General features: G+C 40.3%; 1 protein-coding gene across 2 annotated transcripts in view; it reads right to left on the minus strand.

Annotated features, from left to right (window-relative positions):
- Positions 1 to 585: 585 nt before the first annotated feature.
- Positions 586 to 25666, minus strand: part of LOC124291327 (MFS-type transporter SLC18B1-like) — a 28815-nt gene continuing 3734 nt past the window's right edge. Inside the window, exons 2-15 of one of the 2 annotated variants that reach the window (XM_046728303.1) lie at positions 21090 to 21168; positions 20411 to 20600; positions 15955 to 16050; positions 14623 to 14696; positions 13461 to 13608; positions 12924 to 12992; positions 11575 to 11665; positions 9657 to 9808; positions 7021 to 7119; positions 4263 to 4357; positions 3753 to 3848; positions 1851 to 1925; positions 1407 to 1500; positions 586 to 1225 (exon numbers count right to left, since the gene is read on the minus strand). In XM_046728303.1, the coding sequence (XP_046584259.1) occupies positions 1091 to 1225; positions 1407 to 1500; positions 1851 to 1925; positions 3753 to 3848; positions 4263 to 4357; positions 7021 to 7119; positions 9657 to 9808; positions 11575 to 11665; positions 12924 to 12992; positions 13461 to 13608; positions 14623 to 14696; positions 15955 to 16050; positions 20411 to 20557 (1371 nt within the window). In that variant the 5' untranslated portion in view covers positions 20558 to 20600; positions 21090 to 21168 and the 3' untranslated portion in view covers positions 586 to 1090. Of the gene's footprint in view, positions 1226 to 1406; positions 1501 to 1850; positions 1926 to 3752; positions 3849 to 4262; positions 4358 to 7020; positions 7120 to 9656; positions 9809 to 11574; positions 11666 to 12923; positions 12993 to 13460; positions 13609 to 14622; positions 14697 to 15954; positions 16051 to 20410; positions 20601 to 21089; positions 21278 to 25666 lie in introns of those variants that run through there. The other variant, XM_046728304.1, reaches the window with a different exon arrangement.

Consider the following 25666-nt stretch of genomic DNA (forward strand, 5'->3'; position numbering starts at 1 on the left):
TGGTGTCCCCCGCCATGATGTTGCTGGAATATTGCTAGAAGCGGCGTAAATCCAAACTCAGTCAGCCAGTCAGTCAGTCAGTCAAGGTAGGGAGGAGGATTTCGGATGAATATTTGAAGAATTCACCAATCAGCAAGCAAACAAACACCAATACAATGCATTTGACTGTAATCACGTGATAAAGACACATCTCGTCGTGTCTGCAAACTTTATTTACACCTGTTCCACGATTTAGCAAATAATATGTAACAAAATAACCCCTTCGGACATAACACTGGTTGGCTTTAAATCACGGAATTGTTTCTCGTACGTTACTGTTGTATGAATATGAGAAATAAATCCGTGATGGCTTCGAGAATATGGAACGGAAGGGGGTGTATCTTTGGTTTTCACCACGGGTTAACTGATAGTAATTCCATAGTGTGGAAGGACGCGTGATATCTCTTTGACCGTATGAAGCTACATTATATCGTTGCGCGGCCACAGTCCCAGGACGGTTATTGGTGCTTCCGTATCTGGTGGAGAATAGAGTCATATTATGTCTGGATGAACGTCGCAACCTTAAGCTGATTCATGTACCGTCATTTGCGATGTGCGTACCGTGATCATCAAACACGAGGAAAGTCCAAAGTGACGACAGATCGTTGATGTATCCTGTTTTCATGACACCGATGTGTGCTGGCGTATGGCATTGACTACACAGTGTTCAGACATGTGAAGATCCTTGTCAGAATTCGTCTTCAGACAGACATGTTTGTCGAAAGAGGCGGCTAACGTGGTCGGGTGTTCAGGCTTCGCTGACTTGGTTGACATATGTAATCGTATCCTAGTTGCGTTGATCGATGCTCATGGTATTGATCACTGGATGGTCTGGTTCAGACTCGATTACTTACAGACCGCCGCCATATAGCTGGGATATTGCTGAGTGCGGCGTTAAACAACAAGCACACAAAACACAATATTCATAGTTCATAATCGAGGCGAAAGTTAAAGTTAATTCGGAAAGGTTTCTTGTATTAGCTGTTGTAAGTTGCATTCAGTGTACAGATGTCACTGGTAAGCAATATGGACTCAGATTATAGTACTCCGATCACTTTAACGTTGTCATGACAATGTCGTTGTTTGCAATTACCTCTCCATTCAATGTATCATAATTCTTCTTGTCAGCCTTTGATTTGCACTTGTCATAAGCAACGTACACCAGAAAAGGACTAAAAAATACTATCTGCAAAAAGGAAAATATTTTTTATGAGAACATGTTGGACAAAAGTCTGCTTACTTTATATATCAGTTATAAGGTACTAAAATAATATCTTGAACAACCAATAATAGATTAATTTTTTTTTGTCAAAGAACAGATATAGTTCAAGATATCGAGAATACCTAATAGGAAATGATCATATTACCGGTATCAAGGCAATGATAGCTCCTGCTACCATCATCCAGGCAAATCCAAAACGTTCGGTGAGGGAACCTCCTAGCAGTGGACTGATCAGCGTGCTTGAAGCATAAAAGTTGGCTATACACAGTACTTACCGCCGTACAGTAGACAACAGTCACGTTTACCAAGATCGAACTACAGGAGTTCCTACATTTAGAGGATATAACTTTGTGAACATTAAACAAAATATGCTGTCCTCTTCCCAAAACATACACTACTGAAGAGTGGCCGCATATTTGCTTGGTCACACATAGTACATCATACTTTAAACGCCTTTGTTTTCATATATAAAGGTACATGATCTTTATAAAAATTGAACAGAACATGATAAGAGTGTATTCAGCGTATTTCTTATCTCTCCACACTTAAGATTAAAATCAATGGTTTTACGTTGACATGAGCAACTTACCCCAAGCAAACTGAGGATTGGACAACTCCTCCTACAACACCATAGTTGGCACCATTTGCAACGAAACCAAGGTCCCTGGAACACATGAAGGATTGGCATTTCCCTTGGAGACAAACGGATAGGAAATAGTCTCCAACACCATTTGCTTATTGTACGAGACGATTCGATTGGAACGAGTGGCCATGATAAGACTCCATGTTTACCCAATGGCCGTTACAGATTTATATTAGACCTATCCCCGTATGCGTATGCTTTTGGAGGTTCGAACCCATTCTTAGTGACATGGATGAATGCTTCCATCACTCTCTCTGAACATAAATCAAGTAGTTCAACGGTAATATTGCTGTGTGTGACGTTAAGCAACTGACAGTAACCAAGAGGTACTGTAATCAAATTATGATTTAATAATCGCTGTTAGAAACATGGACTTGAAATACTATCAAAGCAGTTTTAACGGACTGCTGTATTATACACTTCAGTATTGACGAACAACAGTATTGGCAGGGCTACAGTCTTAAAGAACTAAGGTCACTATCTTACATCACATTCTAAGATGCCTAGCGGTTAGAACAATCGAAAAAAAAATACATTATCAGACAATAAAGGTATAGTTTTTTGATGACGTAACAATTGAATGACGTTATCCCGTCACTGCGCCATTCTAGTGTGCCCCCTCGTAATCGAACCATTTTACATTACGTCACAATGTAAGCGACGTCACGATGCATGTCAGTTGTCATCGCCTCGTACGGCCACCTACAGTAAACTACACCGTTGCATCCAGTTTCTTGGTTTGCTGTTGCTTCACGCAGCTAACATCACTTGTGGAAACATTACGTTTATGTTTTACGACGGTTAAAATGAGTCATTTCGACTCACAAGTTTTCAGCGACATGGTAACGTTTGTAATGTTTACATTCCCACAATGCAATTGTGAAATGTCGCTTGACTACTCAACTTCCTCTGGATGTACTGATTTAAACTTACGCTGGTAGTAGAAATGCAACGTTCATATTGCCCCATATGGTTTACGTTAATGACAGATGTAATTAAAATAATTCAGAGAAGATATTTAATCCGGACGTAAACCGTCATCAAACTGTTATCATTTGTTTTTTTCTGGCAACGTTCGTCTTAACGTAGGGGGCAGACACATCAATAGAACAGCGCGCCAGTTAGCCCTGTGCGAGGATTCTTAATTTAGGTCACCGACACCGTCGTTTGTTTTCTGCCTTAAATTAATCGTAATTATCTTTAGAAAGTATTAAATTTGGCATCTTAGAAAAGAAATACACTTCGCCCTACCACCATGTATAGTGTAATAAAACACACTTTCGCCCTGAACTATTATAACGTTAAAGCACTCGGACGCAAGCTAACTATAATAGTTCAGGGCAAAAGTGTGTTTTATTACACTATACATGGTGGTAGAGCGAAGTGTATTTTTTAGTTAACATGCTAGTTAGGTTACTGAAGTGATGTGTTGAGGAGCGGACAGTTCTTCGTATGATGATAGCCTGTTGATGCCGCCATGTAACTCTTGTCCCGGGATACATCGGCGACATAACGTCATATAGATCTCAAGAACGGGTGCGTTTTGTTCGTTTTGTTTGTTCGTTGCTTATCTCCGCACTCAGCGATATTCCAGCTATGTGGCAGTCGTCTGTAAATAATCGAGTCTGGACCAGACAGTTCAGTGATCAACATCATGAGCATCGCTCTACACAACTGGGATACGATGGCATGTGTGAACCAAGTCAGCGAGATTGACCACATCTACTGTTCTTAGCTTCTTTCGACAAACAGGGGATGGTAAAGACCGATTCTAATCCGCAAGTATTGTTTCAAATGATGGACAGTAAATTGAATAAATAACTACAGAACTTTGACTATGAATCTTACCTTGCTCCTTCAACCATGCACTTGATGGAGCTGATGATCACCGGTCCCATGCACAAGCCCATCAACACTAAGGTCACTATACATGTCACCATATCACTATGGAATACAAAATACCATTTAAACAATATTCTGATGTGTTGCATATTGTAGTCTCCCATGTGTTAAACAGGGAAAGGTACTTAACAAGAAATGATGCAAGACACTATCATTAGATCAAGGAGGCAATCGCGTCATTTGAGAATTTTTTCCATTTCCAACATCGTTTTACATTTCAATGTTTAAATATGACGCTTTTATCAGCATGCCTTTTAATACATTATAGGATAGATGAACAATGATATACCCGATATAACTCGCAGTTTATTGTCGAATTTCATTATATAATTCGCCAGTGCAAAAATTATTTTAAGTGGTCAAATATATAACACCTGAAATATTTTGTTGCTAAAAACGGAGCTTTTCTGACACTGAGAATCCACTGATGATATATATAATCTATTTCAAACATACTTATGTACAAATGGCAAAAAGGGAGCGGGTCCAAACACCAAGCACATAATCGAAAGAAGAATAAGGCCGACGAGTATCAAGACGATGGGTGGAATCTGAAAAGGGTAAACATATGGTGTTATGGTGATGTGTTAACTTTCTTATTCAAATACTCAATAACACCCGGAAATTGGCCAACACATGATGTATATCGACATTGTAAACACAAAAGTAAACCAAAAGGTCCACACACGTTTTTGTGTCTGCACTCATTGACATCGAGTACGGGTACAGCAGTGTAATGTCATCAGCCGGCCGTTTCGGCTGTCTCCCATGGTAGCATCTAGAACTGCTCATTTGTGACGTCATTCGGACTTTACGTCACAATATGATTTGAATGACGTCATCTCAGCTGACGACGTAACAATGCAATGGTGTGAGCGATGTTTTTATGTATTAATACGCAGCGAATTTCCGGGAATCGAATACCATTTGATCACGTTTTTCAACCAATCAGATTAAAGAACACAGTGACTTTAGGTTTACAAATTGTAATAACACCGGCGGAGGAGAGTGAGTGTGAGTTTGTGAATTTAGTTTTACGCCACTTTTAGCAATATTCCAGCAATATCACGGCGAGGGACACCAGAAATGGGCTTCACACGATGTACCCATGTGGGGAATCGAACGTGACGATCGAACGCTTTAACCACTAGGCTACCCCACCGCCCCCGACGGAGGAGAAACATGACAGGCTGGATCACACTGATACATTCACACACAACTGCGTCGTTTTGGACACTGGATTGTTTGGCCCAGACCGCCGCCACATAGCAGGAATAATCCTGAAAGCGACGTTAAGCTACCAACAAACAAAAGCACTTGGGTCACACCATGTTCGACGTGACCTTCTCCCATAGCCAGTCCTGTTTGGGGAGATGAGCCCCTCATGAGGTGAGGCTTCTGTTTTGGCTCAGTGATGGTTTCGGAAGGTAAGGTGAGGTGAAATTGGGTTTTACGTCTTACTTGAGAATATTTCGCTCATATGACGACGTGCATGCGTGTGTATGTGTGTATGCGGCTGCTTGTACTAGCCCAGACTTAAGCTGGTTTTATAGTGCTAGCCCACTGAGATACCATGCCGCAGTGAAGCATGAATACCCCACTCAGACACATTATACTGACTCCGAGCCGACCAGTCCTTGTTGTACCCATTAATGCCGAGCGCCAGGCAGGGACCAACAAGTACCATATTTTAACATCTTTTGGTATGACGCGGTCGGGGATCGAACCCGCGACCTTCCGCTCTCCGGGCAGACGCTCTAACCACTACACCACGGAGGCGGTTGGTTTCGGAAGGCCTGATCTTCAACTAACCATCACTCACGATAGTCCAGTGGCATGTGTGCGTCATCATAGTGGTTTAACAAATCAGTGGGTGAAAGTAAGTGGTAATATAATTGAAGTACATGTACTTGGGTATTTATCAGATCAAGATTTTTATCATCCTATAAAAAAGCAGAGAACACTGATCAAAAAATGATTCTGACATGGGTCGCTCATAACTTCATCACCGTGGGGATTCTTTGTTTGAGATTGGTTGTCACATACGTACCTTTCAAATAAACATACAGTTAAAGGCACTAAATTTCACCCCACACTTCTCTAAAAGTAAATGATGCATATCTCTCAATAATACATACTATCAGTCCTCCGGCAAGCTACCATATCATTTATCCCCCCCTAAAAAGTACGCATTGAGATTGCATTCAATGTTAAATTAAAAAGTTCGAATAAATTAATGCAACGTTGCATTAAATTGACTATCACTCCCTCTACCGGCCGAACAGTATTTTCAAGAGTTCCATAGAGTTGTCCCTTGGAGGACTCGTTACAAATAGTAGTCTTTATCTCCTTTGGAGCCAGAACTCAGTCCTCGACAAAAAGACGCTCATGTCAGGCGCAAAAACATACGCGCAACTTGTGATTGAAATCAGTACGTACGACAGTTTTCGATGTACGGAGTAATTGTTTACAAGACTTTTATTGATTCAATAGGAAACTAAAGTGGGTGCATATGCCCCAATATATAAAATATAGGCCAAAATATTGTCGAAAATGTGTGAAATTGTGCTTTAACCTTTTAGAACTTCTTAAATGGTTAGGCCTTATAAAACGTGTCTTGGTCACATATTAAAAACCCGATTATCTATCTAGAAAACAAAAGTGATGAGACACGAACACTTTGGGGATTTTTTCCCAAACATAAAAAAGCGACACACAAAAAACCCACAACTACACATAAATCCCACCTCTTCAATGCAATACCAGGTGTCTGTCATACATACCAAAGTCATGACGCAGGCATTTGAAAACGATTATTTCTTGGTAATTGACAAGTGGGCGGCATATAGCGGGACGCCGACGCAAGAAGCGGGTCATTGTTTAAGCCTAGCAAGTTATATATGTGGACCGTGAAATTGTTTTTTACACCATCCATTTCAAAGTATCAAAGACCATTCCGTTTGAAGAACCTTGTTCTTGACGCGGATTAATTCATTGATATTTCAGCTATATAGCGTCGGTCTGTAAATAATCGAGTCTGGATCAGACAATCCAGTGATCAACAGCAAGAGCATCGATCTACGGAACTGGGATACGATGACATGTGTCAACCAGGTCAATAATTGTTTTCTAACACTGACCTTCACGGATCTAAATGCAGCATAAATGTTAAGCGGGAGAATACCTGTCACTTACTGTAGCTGTTTGAACATACCTTCCTGTCAATAAGATACCCCCAAAAGGGAGTCGTAATGGCGTACATCCCTGGAGGGATAGTGTACAATAGACCGATTGCAACCTGGCTTAGATGAAACTGTAACAGAAATACGACACAGTGTGAAATATGCGGTTGTTCTTTTCATTAGTGAGTGATTGAGTTAAAATTTTACATCGCGTCGGCAATATTACAGCCATGTAGCGATTCTTTTCATTAGACAGATTAATGAAAAAAAACTCACAACACATTATGCTCAAATGTCCAGCACATTTTCACGATTACAAACTAGTTTGTCCATCATTTTCGATAGGGCTGCGCAATATAACCGTTTTACCGGTATTTACCGGTTCAGACATGAAAACGATACGTATTGCTATACGCTGATCGAAAACCGGTATTTTGACGTGCATTCGGAAAACTTCGTAACACTCGGAAATCTCGGATATTTCCGTTTTTTTAATCGTTCTTTTGCCTGTTTCAAAAGTGCCAAATGTTACTTACATTTTGGTTTTGTCATGATTAATAGTTTTTATAAAAGGTTTATCAATCATAGTGATTTTGTTGTGTTTTTCCTTTATAATCAAGTATTAACTCGATTATAAGTAGTTTTTGTTAAAAAAATAATCCTTGCAATATATTGCAATACATATCGCAATATATGCTTCCGCATCGCAATATATCGCAATATGAAAATTCTCTGCAATACCCACCCCTAATTTTCGAAACCATGTATTATTTGTAATCCAAATTCTAATGTGATCTTTGAAACCTGTAATAGGTTTGCAAACACTACGTGGCGCTGCCATTTGTAAATGTACTGAACAAAAAAAAACATTTTAGGGGCTATGGTTATGAAAGTTGTGCTCGGTCGCCATTTGTGTTCAGTATACGTTCGGTGTATTCGCTATGTTGTACCAGCGCACCAAATATGGTCACTCTCAGAGCAATAGTTTGTGCTGAATGGATATCAGTATTGGCGTAAATACTGATTGGATTTCTTTCTGAAAATACCTGATTCTGTCAGCTTCCAACACTATTCCGAAGTTAAAAACAGGGACAACCTTGATTTTAGCATTCGAAAGCAGCGATAACACCATACCTCCTTAAGTGCAGCGATATCATACCTCCGCAAATGCAGTGACAACACCATGTCTTCTTCAAATGCAACGATAACACCATACCTCCTTTAAGTGCAGCGATACCATACCTCCTTTAAGTGCAGCGATAACACCATGCCTTGTTTAAGTGCAGCAATACAATACCTCCTTTAAGTGCAGCGATACCATGCCTCCTTTAAGTGCAGCGATAACACCATGCCTTGTTTAAGTGCAGCAATACAATACCTCCTTTAAGTGCAGCAATAACACCATACCTCCTTCAAATGCAGCGATAACACCATGCCTTGTTTAAGTGCAGCAATACAACACCTCCTTTAAGTGCAGCGATACCATACCTCCTTTAAGTGCAGCGATAACACCATGCCTTGTTTAAGTGCAGCAATAACACCATACCTCCTTCAAATGCAGCGATAACACCATGCCTTGTTTAAGTGCATCAATACAATACCTCCTTTAAGTGCAGCGATACCATACCTCTTTTAAGTGCAGCAATAACACCATGCCTTGTTTAAGTGCAGCAATACAATACCTCCTTTAAGTGCAGCAATAACACCATACCTCCTTTAAATGCAGCGATAACACCATGCCTTGTTTAAGTGCAGCAATACAAATACAATACCTCCTTTAAGTGCAGCAATAACACCATACCAAATCCTTTTGTTTAAGTGCAGCAATACGATAACACCCTCCTTTAAGTGCAGCGATAACACCATGCCTTGTTTATACCTACCTCCTTCAAGTAACAGCCTTGTAACACAACACCTCCTTTAAGTGCATACCATACCTCCTTTAAGTGCAGCGATAACATCATACCTTGTTTAAGGGCAGCAACAGCAATAGCGACACCATACCTCCTTTAAGTGCAGCGATAACATCATACCTTGTTTAAGTACAGCAATACCATACCTCCTTTAAGTGCAGCGATAACATCACACCTCCTTTAAATGCAGCAATACCATCATACCTCCTTTAAGTGCAGCGATAACACCATGCCTTGTTTATAACAATACCTCCTTTAAGTGCAGCAATAACACCATACCTCCTTTAAGTGCAGCGATAACACCATGCCTTGTTTAAGTGCAGCAATACAATACCTCCTTTAAGTGCAGCGATACCATACCTCCTTTAAGTGCAGCGATAACACCATGCCTTGTTTAAGTGCAGCAATACAATACCTCCTTTAAGTGCAGCAATAACACCATACCTCCTTCAAATGCAGCGATAACACCATGCCTTGTTTAAGTGCAGCAATACAATACCTCCTTTAAGTGCAGCGATACCATACCTCCTTTAAGTGCAGCGATAACATCATACCTTGTTTAAGTGCAGCGATACCATACCTTGTTTAAGTGCAGCAATACCATACCTCCTTTAAGTGCAGCGATACCATACCTCCTTTAAGTGCAGCAATAACATCATACCTTGTTTAAGTTAACACCATAAGTGCAGCAATACCATACCTCCTTTAAGTGCAGCGATACCAGACCTCCTTTATGTGCAGCTATAGCATCATACCTCGCTTAAGCGCAGCGATAACACAGGCATCCATATTAAGGCCGAGCCATAAGCACAGATGTTCGTACAGCTTCCAAACCAGACCCATGGACTTGTGAAGATGGTCCAGACAGACTGAACTTTATCATCAGTGGCACTGCATTCCTGTTTTCCTATATACATATTAAATGTCATACTAAGTACAGGAACACTTAAGTACTCTACAGACCCATGGACTTGTGAAGTAGACAGACTGAACTTCAGTACTCACAGAACCAGAAGATGAACACTTGTCACCTTATCATGACGCTGGAATGTAAGCATTCATATTAACAATGGTGAGATATACCAAACACATGATTACGCCTATGCTCGTTCAGTTATTTCTTTCTCAAATAGATGTTACACCTCATGTATTATCCACGTTCGACAAACAGGCTGGCAAAAGACCTCTACAACCCATGGTGGTCATGTTCGGTGACTTGTTTACAACTCAACCCAACAAGTTGAGAATGTGTAATCCCAAATGTAACAAACGTTACATTTGATCACTTTCTAAATGGTATTGCGTATTCACAGCTATCGGCCGTGTCAATTTTCGAGCTGAGTCAATTTACACTTAGCAGAGGGGTACACAAAGTCGGGGTTCTGGACTACTTTTTGTGGAAGCGGCTGTGGCAGAATGGGTTAGACGACTGACTTTGTGTGCTGGAGATTAGGTGCCTGTTTCTGAGGGTGTGGGTTCGAATCCCGGATGGGACTTAACCCAACAAAAGTACAGTACTAGACAAAGTGTACACCCAAATATTACATACATACTTACAACAGTCAAGCTCTCAGTAAAATTTTAGGGTAGACACGTGAAGGGCCGTTGCAATTCCTATTTTGTCTTGTGTAATCGATTCCCGATCCTTTGTTTATCCTTTTCGTGAACACGTGGTATCATTACTATTTGATAACGATTCATAAACACATGCTCGGTCAACTTACTACTGTTCTGCCACCTAGTTTTGAAAAACACTGCACATCGTTGACATCATTTACGTCATCCAAAGTTTCTGTTCAATATTATAATCAACATGACATCTTCACATCGTTAATGAAGAATTATTCCGCTTACTTTTCCACTAATTTATCCTAGTCGTGATCGATATACATTTAGCCGCCCTAAAGGGATTTCGGGTTATAACAAATCCAAGCAATATGCATTTATGCCAATGACAGAGTGAGTGAGTTTAGTTTTACGCCGCACTCAGAAATATTACATCTATCAGACGGCGGTCTGTCAATAATCGAGTCTGCGCCAGACGATCCAGTGATCAACAACATGAACATCGATCTACGCATTTGGGATACGATGACATGTGTCAACCAAGTCAGTAAGCCTGACCACCCGATCCCGTTACTCGCCTCTTACGACAAGCATGGGTTACTGAAGATCAGTTCTAACCCGGCCAGTGTAAGGCCATAACCGCGTGTCATCGTTCCCCGAAAGCGGGGCCTTTGTTTAAGTTGTCAGTTACTGTCTGGTCCACACTTATCAAATTACCTGCTACCGTTACCTATGATATTTCTGTGTGAGTTGGTATGTAGGTATATATCAGACCCGTCCCTGCAGGGGAATACCCATTAATGCTTATTAAATACTCAGTGACTTGGCTAAATGCTTCCGTCACTGTCTCTGTGTGAGTGTGTAACTTGAGTTTTACGCCGCTTTAAGCAACATTCCAGAAGTATCACGGAGGGGGACGCCAGAAATGGGCTTTGCACATTGTACCCATATTGGGAATCGAACCTGGGTATTCGGCGTGACGAGGGTAACCACAAGGCTACCCTACCGACCCTGATATTGCTGAGTGCACGGTTACACAACAGACACAAATTATAAGAAACTGAATCTGTTGATGCTGAAAAGAAATACTTTTACTTAAGTACTCACTCTGTTTAGTTGGCAACAGAATCCAGGATGCTAGTCCGCAAGCAAATGTGCAGCCACCAAGAACCCAGAATGGAAGACCGTATCCACCTAACTGAAACAAAACAAAATGTCATTGCCATATCACAGCTATCGTGAAGGTCCGGGTTAGAATTCATCTTCAGAAACCTATGCTTCTCGAAAGAAGATAATAAGGGGATCGGAAGTCATCGTATCCCAATGTGTCGGTGTTCAAATAGCTAAATACATTTATGCCATGTCATGTTCGCATAGATGACCATGCTGTCGATCACTGGATGGTGTGGCCCGGTCCAGGCTCGATTATTCACAGACCGCCGGCAAAAAGCTGGAACATTATTGAGTCGGCGTAAACAACAAACAAAGACACCAACCACAGCTATCTGTTCTGTAACCTACGATTCTAATTGTCATAAGCATGGGTTTGCCAAGGTGTTGTCACTGATTAAGCTATTTCTAAGCTGTACCTGTGATGATAGCAGGTGTGCCTGTGAAACGCTGACAGTGGTATCCTGTCTCCTTGAAATTTGACATTGAAGCTTAGAACATTTGAATCATGCATAATTTTTTACCTTGGTTTGTTTACAGCTAATCTTCGGTGAGAGAAACTGTTGTAGTTACAAGGATAAGCAATTACAGTCTCTCATATAAAGACATATCGCCCAAAATAAGTTTGTATAAATATCATTTCATTATTATTGATGATGCCTTTGACGGAGCTGGAGAAAACCATCGACTATTACTCCTGTCTTGTCTAGACATGATACAATCAAGTGTCGGTTTGTTAGTACTATTCAAAGATTCGCGTACAATCTTTACGATAATATAGTCCTTGACCGGAAAGTGAAAATGCTCATAAAATGCTCATATTAACATGTAAATGCATGCTAAGTCTCTTTAATGTCTATCTTTAGAAGTATATTTGATATTATTGACCAGAGTGAAAGGTAACAGCTGGACGCGGTGACAATTTTGAAACCTTAATTATAGAATTTCCGAAGTTCGTGGACACGAAAGGTCCACTGTACCATACAATACCTTCAACTTCAAAGTGTCATTCAATGTGGACATGTTTTATTCCATGGATTTGCATAAACAAGCCATACACGTCAGAGTGAGTGAGTTTAGTTTTACCGCGGTTTTAGCAATATTCCAGCAATGCCACGGCCGGGGACACAAGAAATGGGCTTCACACATTGTACCCATGTGAGGAATCGAACCCGGGTGTTCGGCGTGACGAGCGAACACTTTAACCACTAGGCTAACCCAGCGCCCCTCAATACACGTCAGAGGTTGATGATTGATAATATGTAGTTACTGAGAGTATTGCTTACCTGGTACAATCCTCCGCCCATCGCTGGCCCTGCCATAAAGCCTAGGCCAACCGCCGTCTCCAAAATACCCTGGAGATGCAGGAATTTCACGATCATATTATACATCTTCCAGGTTTAGCGATGCTACTATCCGCTTTTGATGGGATACCAAGAGGATTGTAATTTTTTAAGGTTTCATTTCATCTGTGAATCAATGGGCATTGTTGAATTGTGTGGGAGCGAATGTAGGGAGAGCAGTCTAGTGAAGACCAAAGTTCACGATCAGCAAATCAAATGCCTAGAATGACAGTGAAGTGAGAGAGATATGTGATCCTATAAGTTTCACTTGCCAACCAGCTAATTTTTAGTGAACTGTGGTCACTAATCCTCCAGCTGGCCGGATCATATCTCACAGGGAAGAACAGTATTTGTACAATCAATCAAGCATAACTGTTAATCCCCCTAAGCTGCCCGATAAAACAAATATTAAAAAAACATGTCGTAAAACAAATTCCCCAATTAAGAGATTTAAATCTGGTAATGTCTTCCAGGTCTTACATATATAGTCCCTATGTTATCGGGATAGTTTTGGCCTGCTATCATGAAAGATGCAGATATCAATGACGCGACTCCCGTTGCTTGAATCATCCTGACAGCAAAACAGGTGGCGATGAAGGGAACGTATGGTGGAGACTTGTCCAACACCCTGAAGTTTAGGAAGACAAAAAGCAAATGAATATGTAATAACCCACATAGTGACTCACAAAATGTTACCCTTTGTATGATTGGTAAATAGCAATCACATAAACTTTGTCTGGTTACATTATCCAAATGTTTCATCACAAAGGGAGAAACAATGTGTCGGTGTTTAAATAACTGAATACCTTTATACAATGTCATGTTCGCATCGATAGTAGCGGGTGCTCATGTATTTCAAAAGATGTTTTAATAGTTTATCATCCCAATTATCTTTGACATTATCTTTGAAAATCTTTCTCCAATTTTTAACGAAACTATGCTCTGTGTTCCTTAAATACGAGGGGATATAAAACGTTATAATCATCGCCATGAATTTATTGAGACATTATGATGAAAATGTAAAGCTCACTTCAGTGATCCTTATCTAGTAATGGACCCAAAACTATTTACTTCACTTTTTCAACCTTGTGCTAATTGATCCTAAACACGAGTAACCAAAGTATAGATAAGATCGAGAAGCGCAGTGTTATCACGTTTTTGCACTTGAAGGGTTGCAATGCCCGACAGATTCACGTTCAGATGAAATCTGTTTATGGTGAAGATAGCCCATCTTATGACAATGTTGTGAGATGGAAAAGGTATTTTCAAGCCGGCCATATGTCCCTCACAAATGAGCCAAGAAGTGGACCCCATTTTGACGATACCAATGATGTCATTCAAGAGGTGGAAGGTTGGTTGTAAATGATACTAGGGGGTTTCTATTCAGGCGGTCTACGCAAGGTCAAGAGATGCTGGGAGACATGTGTAACTCTGGATGGTGACCATGTTGAGACGTCTTTAAGACAAGAAATCAAAATACAGTTTCTGCCCTGAATACGTCTCGGTGATAATCAGAAATTGTTGATAAACACTCATATGCTCTGTACACTACGTTGGTACTGTAAATAGTTTGGAAAGACCAGTTTTATAGTTTGTTTTGTGTGTCGTTGACCTACATTACTGCCCATGTACAGCAACTCACCCAAAGAGAATCCCTGTCACGCCAATCACCAAAATACCGGTAATGTAGAAGAAACGTGGACTGACTGTAGAAATCTGAAGAAATAAACAATGAGTCAGTCAGTGAGTTTTACGCCACACTCAGCAATATTGCAGCTATATGGCGGCAAAGAAATAATGTGTATAGAGTCCAAGGTTAATTATTCATGTAAGAGTTGTGAATGTCATTTGTTATAGTAACAAACTGCATCCATGTTTATCGGCGGCTACATATGAAACACAATAACTCAAAATAACTAAATCAATACATAAGATGTAATGTGAGACAGCTGACGCAAAATTAGTTTCCCTAATATATACATTGTATACGAAAACACTACCAGAACTATATCTAACTCTCCGGGTCAATATACACTTGAATTTTAGATAATGTGTCTAGAAATGTCCACCTGTACCGTCTACCTGTAACCAGCACACCACGCCCTTCTATGGAAAGCTTAAACCCGTGGATGCCGAGTTCCTGTTCTGAAGCTCATCTACACTTGCTTGATTAAGATGTTAGCATCTCCACTGAAACGCCGCTTACATTAATAATAATTAAGTTGCATATCCATATATTTTCCCCGTTGTTCTTCACATTTTCATAAGATCTGTAAAAACAATACTGGATCTACCTACGACTATAAAAATTGAACAGCTTTAAAAATGTTTAATTTTCTATTTAATGGTGTAAATACAAGTGCAGACACTGTTTAATTTTGTTATGCGTTAAACATTTCAGGGAAGTCTCTCCGAAAAAGCACATTGCGACAATTTTGTTCATTTGGTATCTTAAGGGAAACTGCGAACCAACAAAATACTTCTTCATGAATTAACCACATAACAAAATATCAAACGAATGTGTTAGCCTTTTAGTATAACGTTATACATTCAATATTTAAAATGGCTCACCATTGATTATGACGAAACGTAATTTTCCTCTTTTTAATGTTGTCCAAATGTAACACTATTGATCAATGTTTCCAAACACTACCACAAAACAACAACATGTTCATTAGTGTAGTTTGAGACACATTCTCTTCATTTTGTTCAAAGTTATATTGCACTGACCATGTGATTCATATGAGAAGCGAGGTTTTCAAACCGGATTTCCTTATAAAGAGAGTTATTAAAGCAGCTGGACGAATGGGACTTTCTGTTAGTATGTCATGTGTTTTCTCAAACGAGAAGCACCAAGCACAGTTAGACGCATGGTAGGCCTATTGGCTTTTTTTCTTCAAAGTTGAACTGAAGGGTATATGTTGCTAATCACAACCGGGAATGACTGCTGAGCTTGAAGACGCATCCGACTTACCAAACGTCCCATCAGCGGGGACATCAAGAAGATCACCAATTCCGAGCTACTGTAGATTAGCCCTATGACAGTTTCCCCTAATCCTTTCTGCTTGGCCTGGAAATACGCAGATTAGCATGCATATCACGTTATATATAATCATATGAATGTGTGTTCCTTAAGAAAGAATATAATAATTGTCACAATGAAATACATGACTGAATCTATTTGTTGTTTACCGGTTTCGTATCTCCTTTCTGTCAATATAACTTAACATAAACTACATAAGTCTTGTATAAAACAAGGTTTTGCTTGTAAGCAGACTCAGCCTATCAGAGTTCAGCTGAACCTTGTTTGAAAAAGACCTAGTCGGGACCAAAAAATCCAGTGATTGATATTGTCAGCAACGGCCCTCGCTGTCGAAGCAAAATGACAGGCTATAAGCGGTCATCGTGCCTGTCATTAAATGACCAAGACCAACTCCAACACTGAACTCCCACGTGGTCAATGATTTACAATAGGAATGACAAGTCTTCATGGATGATCATCTTCTTTATTGTACAATAGCGACGTTTCGGTATATATACTTACACCGTGAGGTCTGAAGCATGAGGTCTGAAAACGGTATAGGTATCTATACCGAAACGTCGCTATTGTACAATAAAAAAGTTGCTCACAACTTCTAGAATGCCTCTCAAACAGTTCAATGATATACAAGAGCAACAAGTTATTGTTGCGCCCCCAATCTCTTAATCAGGCTGAATTTGTCTCTCAATTGAAATTTCTCTCTATATATACCCTTGGAATATTCAAAATGAGTGAGTGAGTTTAGTTTTACGCCGCTTTTAGCAATATTCCAGCAATATCACGACGGGGGACACCAGAAATGGGCTTCACACATTGTACCCATGTGGGGAATCGAACCCGGGTCTTCGGCGTGACGAGCGAACGCTTTGACCACTAGGCTACCCCACCGCCCTATTCAAAATGAACTTTCAGCAAATGATACTTAGTCTTTTTGTATTTTGGCAATTCCAAATGACCAATGAACATAGCTGGAGCCACGTGACCATGCGGGTAATTCGAAATAATTGTCCCGCTTTAATGCGGGAATCGAGTTTTCTATAAATCTCTAATTTAAACACATTCTGTGCTTTTACTGATCAAAAACGTTAATAAATGGATACACTTTCAGTTCAATTCAATTTACAATTAGAAGCAATTCTGTAATAGATGGAGGTATGGTTAGGCCATCCACATTTTTTTTATGCTTCTCATCTCAAAACTGGTGGTGATGAGGGGCGGGCGGGCGAAATAAAAATAAGCAAAAAAAAGTAGTTTGCCATCTTCTTTTTACGCTGATGACAGAAAACGCCATGAAAAATCGGTATATTGTCACGGCATGTCCTACGACAGAACACGAGACAGTGTAAATCTCGGGTGTCATAGTATCCATGAAATAATGAAAACTCACTTTATATATCAGCCCGACGGCAATTCCTCAACTATTGCCGTATTCAAATTAGACAAATAGTTCTCATACTACCACCGACCTCAATGTAGAAAGAATCAGATATACATCTCCAAACAGCGGACCTGTATCCCCTGGAAGGCCTTTATCGCAAATTTGTAATAATTACACCCCCCTGACATTTGACGAAATTCCGTGTAGAATGTAACCTTTAATTATAAATATGAATAGTACGTTTTGATCAGCAGTTCCTCACACATTTCATTTTGTTTTTAAATTCTGACACCTTGTTTCTGATGCATACTTAATGTACCATGCACCTATTATCCAATAAGTCGTTGCAGCATAAATACCAGTCATCATAGTTTGAAATAAAAGATTTAGCCCTTATAAAATGTGCCCATCAGTGAGTGCTGTGAGTCATTATATATGTTAATTTATTGATGCATTTATAACATAAGTTTAACACTATTTAACCATGTACTATCTAGTTCAAGGTTTATATTCTGATTTCCATTCAACAGTTCTGAAGAAAACTTTAGCGACATGTCTGTTTGTTAGGAATTAACATAGAAAATGTATAAACTTTATAATCAATATGTTTTTGATGACATAAATTTAAATTTAACCCCACAATTATTCCATGTAGATATGTGTATGCATTATTATTTATATTTTACAGATTTAACAGATAATACTTATGTACTATGACTGAATAAAGTCATGCATGTGTAATGTAATATAAAAGTACACACGCACCATCATACAAAAATATCAGATACAATTCACCACGAAATTCACAAATTTAACAATGCTTTCACATTTCGCGCACCGCATTGACTGAATGTAGCCTAATCGGCTTAATACGATATAGGTTTGAGTGCAGATGCAATGAAAATACACTGCAAGCTTATAAGTGTGCTATTCATACATCTAGTGCCAGACTTAAATTACCGATTGCAAAACGTCAACAAAACGACAAAACATGACCTGAAAAAAACCCCGATCAGCTGATTCCACCGCCTCGCCTCGAATGGCCATTTCGCGATTCATTAATGCAATATAAGCAGTCATGGCTATCCCCGGTATATCATGGAATGACGGAACAAATATTTCAGGATACCACACTTGATATATCATCGGTCAAGGGAAACGATGTACTGTCCATATGCACTAGCGAGAACGTTACGGTGATGGTGAAGGCTGTACTGGTTAACTGTGTTAAAAGTGTTTAGTAACACGTAAATTTTGTAAATATAATCTATTTTTTGTTTTTGTTCCGTCGGAAGGAAAATTTAGGTCGGTCGGGAGATGAGAAACACAGGAAAAAATACGGACGGCCTTATCTTGATGCTCTTCAAATCAGCTTCACCTCCCAAAGCATCTCGCGTCCTTGTCATTAAATTTCTTAATTTACTTAATTTATACTTTTAGGTGCTTTTTGTGTGTTTCCCGGAACTTTTCTCACCCTTTTCTCTTCTATACCTGCTATCCCCGACCGCGTCATACCAAAAGACGTTAAAATATGGTACTTGTTGGTCCCTGCCTGGCGCTCGGCATTAATGGGTACAACAAGGACTGTTCGGCTCGGAGTCAGTATAATGTGTCTGAGTGGGGTATTCATGCTTCACTGCGGTATGGTATCTCAGTGGGCTAGCAATATAAAACCAGCTTAAGTCTGGGCTAGTACAAGCAGCCGCACATACACATACACATGCATGCACGTCGTCATATGAGCGAAATATTCTCAAGCACGACGTTAAACCCAATTTCACCTCACCTCACCTCTATTCCTGCTGCGTTTCGCTATGGTTTTTTGTCGCAGACGAACATTATCGGTGGATATTCAAAGGGCCATAATTCTTCTTGACTTAATAAACTACCCTTTAGAATATATCTTCATGTCCAATCTATTTCACTTGATGGGGCGATAGGGTAGCCTAGTGGTTAAAGCGTCCGTTCGTCACGCTGAAGACCCGGGTTCATCCCCAACATTGGCACAATGTGTGAAGCCCATTTCCGGTGTCCCCCGGCGTGATATTAGTGGAATATTGCTAAAAGCGGCGTAAAATCATAGTTACTCAATCACTATTTTCACTTGATACATAAATAACATATTCTTAAAAAATGATAAAAAGATCTGTTCGTGATAACAATAGTTGAATTCTCCAAGTGACTTGGATGTCAGTGTCAATGGTCACCAATTGCAAAGTTCAAGGTCGTCCATTCTACTCGTTTGAACAGGGTAAGATGGATTCATACTATACCTAAAACTTTGAAGTGCGCTCTCATATGCAACCAGTCGAAAGTCTTCTAATCTATCTAAATGGTAATAAATGGCTCCGTGGTACATATTCCGCTGCTGGTAGGCCAAAATCCCAATTTTTTCGTATGTATGGTATTTCGAATTTCACCGTGCCAATGCTAAAGATACAATGCAGAATAATTCGCAATAATATTAAAGTAAGTTAACCATATAGATCACAACAATTCCTTTATAATTATACAATGCCATTTAGAAAGTGGTCAAATGTAACATATGTTATATTTGGGATTACACGTTCTTAGTAAAGTACAGATTCTTGTACTTTTGTTGCGTTGAGTCCCATGCGGCATTCGAACCCGCACTTCCACGAAGTGGGGGTGGCTGAGCGGGTTAGGCGGCTGGCTTTGTGTGCTGGCGATTAGGTGCCTGACTCTGAGGGTGTGGGTTCGAATCCCGGATGGAACTCATCACAACAAAAGTACAAGAAGCTGTACTTTACTAAGAAAGTGTAATCCCAAATATAGCATATGTTCAATTCCTTTATAGCCTAAGATGCTGCTTAAATATCCTAATCAGGTGTTTTATATCACGTAGATATGCAATTGTACCACAAAATAGTTAAAAGTTTGTAAATAATGTCATAGCTTCTGCGTTGTCTTTGAGTGACGTTTGCCAACAAATGTAAGATATATATCTGTGCGTTGTAGTCATCTGCCTCACCTGTTCAGTGTTATACATACCTCGATTGGAAAAAATGGAGCCATCAACGATAAACATGACCAGGCAATAAAGTTGGAAACGATCATCGCTGATATAACAAACTTCTTCTTGATTCCGTCCTTCGGCTTTGGCAGTAGAGCTTGTCTACCTGGATTTGATGCATCCATGGCTAGTCTGCAGTTAATCGCCTTGATTTGTAATTGGACGTATCTAAATGGAAATGACAGATACATTTTAGTTACATGTTCCGGAGGCGTGGCAGGTTGTACTATTGTGACATTTTTCAAAGACTGATTATAACACTGATTGAAATTTGCGTGTGTGGTGTTAGTAAAGAATGTGAACACAAAGAATAATGGGTCGTGTGAGGACCCCGTGTCAGCTTCATTTCTACATGTCTATGATATATATTTCTCTCTCTCTCTGGTGGGAGTTTTAAATATATTGTCTTTCAAAATCAATTTTTGTGCATTTTACCTGTCCAGCATGTAACCTATAGGCCTATTCATTGTTGGACCACACTATCAAGTTATCAATTTGATAAAACAGTTCGCGGATTCAGCACTCTTTACGAACATGCATTACATCATGTTGCAGATGATCAATAAAAATTGAACGCGTGCACTTACGAATAAAACTTTGGAAATGGGATTTCCTGACACGAAGTCACGCCAATGCTATACCTAAAACAAATCTTACCTTACTCAAAGCAAATTGGCTAGAGTGCTGTCATATCGTAGTTCTGTCTGCTGGCGCTTCACTTCCAGTGGTTCAGGTTCTACATTAATCGTAAGAGCATTAATTGTAAAGTGGCGATTGATCAGTTTAGGAATCAGAGCCCCTATTGCCCAAATTGAAAATAAATATCTAGATTGGCCGTTGTAGGATATTTGTTCATTTCGTGGTTGCAATCGATAACGACCAGTAATTGGTGAAGATATGCATTAGCCTATTAGAACGTGACGCAGCACAATACTGCAACATGTGGGGAGGTAAATTACCAATGATACCTCGCAATTAAGGATAATATGGAGACAGCCGGAGCCCAGTTCAATAAAACTGCCCTGGAGTATCATAGCATAAGTGATGATAATATGATTAATGCGAATGGAATAATTAGAACACTGTTCATCCTGTTGAGAAAACAGGCTGTAATTATCAATGACCATGATGGCTTCACTGTGCTTTCTGCATTCTTCCTTGCTTTATTTCAGCTGTATAATATTGCTGCCTTACACATTGTTCCATACTTGGTTTCTACTATAAAGAATATTATTTTTCAGTGTGTTTCAATATATTTCAATAATTATGTATAATGGCGCAAAGGACATATGCAGCGCCAAAGCACTCTTGCTTCAGGCAACAACTGACTAACTGAGTATCAGGTAGATACAGTTGAAGAGAGATAAAACTTGACGGTCATGTCACACAGCGGGGTGGATTGACGCTCATCGATCAAAGGTTTTCTTTGTGCACGTCACTGTTAGTGCTATAATATTGCTAATAGTCGTCCATCATCATCCTCGTTTATTTCTCAAATTAATTCACCATCGGTGGTACATGAGTATAACAAAGGACTACATACAAAATGTACAGCAAGACGACTAAATGATGCATCAATTAAACTGTTTACAAACAATACTAATGAACTTGGATACATTTTTAAGCGTAGATATTTACTTGAAAAAAGTTGACGGTACTTTGACAAATTCGGCCAGGAACAATAAGGTTCTTTTAACAATGATTAACATATGTTTGCGAAATAATTACATTTAAATAAATAGTGAAACTCATCTCCAATCAAATTTGAATCACATAAGTTACAAAATCTGAATTCTTTAGGGGTATTTTGACATCTCCCAGTTTCTATGGGAAGTTTATGGTCGCATGTTCTAAATTTTAGGATCGGTTTAGAAACTATATATCATCTGAGAGAGGTAGGTATTGTTCAAATTTGGGAGAGCGCTTCAGAACTTTATAATATATTCCTTTAGGGCAATTTGGCATATCGCTCGTCCATGATTGTAAAATTGGTCTTTTAAAATTTGATTCAACATTTGAAATGATTCATGAATTTGAGTATAGATGTGGGTTGACAAAAACATCAGGCAATCCGCACTTACAGAGAATATGTTTAATATGACTTAGCCAGACATAGTTATTTGATTTTTAGTAATATATTGAAGAATAAAAGCTGATATTTTGTTAATAGACGTTGAAAACGACATGTAATCAGTTCCTGTCATGTTTTTGTTAGAACGTAGTTCGCGATGAGGACATCTAGCACACGAAGGGCAAATTGTCCGAGCTAGTTTGAACGAGCAAAAATACAAGTTGAGTAAGAAGAAGAAAATCTTATTAACGTTTCACAAAACATAAACATTGCATACAATGTTATACATAAAAAAACAAATACTTCTACGACCAATCCCACAGCGATAATAGAAATATATGAAGTTAGTTCGTGTTCGTATTGACGGTCAGCTAAGTTTCTGATCCAAAATTGTCTGAGCCAAAGTTACAATTCGCAAAATTTCAATGAAACATAGTGAGGTTTTGTCTGCCAGAAAACCAACACTCCATGTGGACATTGTCTCACATGTGTATTTCATCGTTTATCACTATAACTACAGAACGAAGGTGTGTGCCAGGACAATAACCTATGACGTCATTTGGGAAACTTGCCTATAACATTCACACGAAAGAACGCTCAGTGACGTCAGTCACTGGGGCCAGCGAGTCCGTATTAGTTCTTGTCACTGGAACAATTCATACGTTCAGTAATATGTAAGAGATGTTTTATATTTTGCTTCCAGTTAATCAGACATAAACAGTCTCGCCAAGTGTTGCATTACCATTCCACATGCTCTCTAGTTTGTCCACCTATGTCATCTTGACTTCATATGAAACAAAAGAAGACACAGTGAATACACACTGAAAATGTCTCTGGATTGTAAGAATGGGCAAATACACACAATGAAATATATTTGGGTGGTTGTAGGGACAGGGGCCATGTCTTGCAGAACTTGTTGCATAGAGCCCGACTCCAGCCGTCATATTTGAGTACCATCGTGTAAGGTTCCCCGAAAGCTTGGCACTGGTACAACTGAAAATTCAATGTGAATGTATGTGTGTTCAGATTGAATTTCCAATTGCGCCAGTTATATATATCTGTGTTGTGTTTTGTTCAATCGTATATTGATACCAATCCTTTGTTGTGATAGAATGCCAGCTAATTTCAAACTCCGTTAAGTAAATCCGCAAAATAATGTGTTTTTGTCAGTGGACAATAGAGTATATAAATATAATTACAATTGTACCAAGACGATTATGATATCGCCATTTGTCATTATAATTATAAATTTGGGTTGATTACCCGCATGCACGCCCGTTTCACATACACAGTGTGGTCGAGAGTTGCCTGTATATCGTGACCATATACACAGTGTGGTCGAGGGTTGCCTGTATTACGTGACCACATACACAGTGTGGTCGAGGGGTGCCTGTATATCGTGACAACATACAAAGTGTGGTCGAGGGTTGCCAGTATTACGTGACCACATACACAGGGTGGTCGAGGGTTGCCTGTATTACGTGACCACATACACAGTGTGGTCGAGGGTTGCCTGTATTACGTGACCATACACAGTGTGGTCTTGCCTGTACATGACACACAGTGTGGTCGAGGGGTTGCCTGTATTACGTGACCACATACACAGTGAGGTCGAGGGCCACCGGTATTACGTGATTACACATACATACACAGTGTGGTCGAGGGTTGCCTGTATTACGTGACCACATACACAGTGTGGTCGAGGGTTGGACCACATACACAGTGTGGTCGAGGGTTGCCTGTATTACGTGACCACATACACAGTGTGGTCGAGGGTTGCCTGTATTACGTGACCACATACACAGTGTGGTCGAGGGTTGCCTGTATTACGTGACTACATACACAGTGTGGTCGAGGGTTGCCTGTATTACGAGGGTGCCTGTACGTGACATACACAGTCGTTGGTCGAGGGTGTGGTCGAGGGTGCCTGTATATCGTGACAACATACAAAGAAGTGTGGTCGAGGGCTGCCAGTATTACGTGACCACATACACAGTGTGGTCGAGGGTTGCCTGTATTACGTGACCACATACACAGTGTGGGTCGAGGGTTGCCTGTGTATTACGTGACGTACATACACAGTGTGGTCGAGGGTTGCCTGTATTACGTGACCACATACACAGTGTGGTCGAGGGCCTGTATACGTGACCATACACATTACGTCGACCAATTACATACATACAGTGTGGTCGAGGGTTGCCTGTATGTACCACATTACACGTGAGGGTTGCCTACATGACACATACACAGGTGGTCGAGGGTTGCCTGTATTACGTGACCATACATACACACCACATACACAGTGTGGTCGAGGGTTGCCTGTATTACGTGACCACATACACAGTGTGGTCGAGGGTTGCCTGTATTACGTGACCACATACACAGTGTGGTCGAGGGTTGCCTGTGATACGTGACCACATACACAGTGTGGTCGAGGGTTGCCTGTATATCGTGACAACATACAAAGTGTGGTCGAGGGCTGCCAGTATTACGTGACCACATACACAGGGTGGTCGAGGGTTGCCTGTATTACGTGACCACATACACAGTGTGGTCGAGGGTTGCCTGTATTACGTGACTACATACACAGTGTGGTCGAGGGTTGCCTGTATTACGTGACCACATACACAGTGTGGTCGAGGGTTGCCTGTATATCGTGACAACATACAAAGTGTGGTCGAGGGCTGCCTGTATTACGTGACCACATACACAGTGGTGGTCGGGGTTGCCTGTATTACGTGACCACATACACAGTGTGGTCGAGGGTTGCCTGTATTACGTGACCACATACACAGTGTGGTCGAGGGTTGCCTGTATTACGTGACTACATACACAGTGTGGTCGAGGGTTGCCTGTATTACGTGACCACATACACAGTGTGGTCGAGGGTTGCCTGTATTACGTGACCACATACACAGTGTGGTCGAGGGTTGCCTGTATTACGTGACCACATACACAGTGTGGTCGAGGGTTGCCTGTATTACGTGACCACATACACAGTGTGGTCGAGGGTTGCCTGTATTACGTGACCACATACACAGTGGTCGAGGGTTGCCTGTATTACGTGACCACATACACAGTGTGGTCGAGGGTTGCCTGTATTACGTGACCACATACACAGTGTGGTCGAGGGTTGCCTGTATTACGTGACTACATACACAGG

Source organism: Haliotis rubra, unplaced genomic scaffold (assembly GCF_003918875.1).
Source record: "Haliotis rubra isolate DU_JTF1 unplaced genomic scaffold, ASM391887v1 Scf49, whole genome shotgun sequence".
Lineage (NCBI taxonomy): Eukaryota > Metazoa > Mollusca > Gastropoda > Lepetellida > Haliotidae > Haliotis > Haliotis rubra.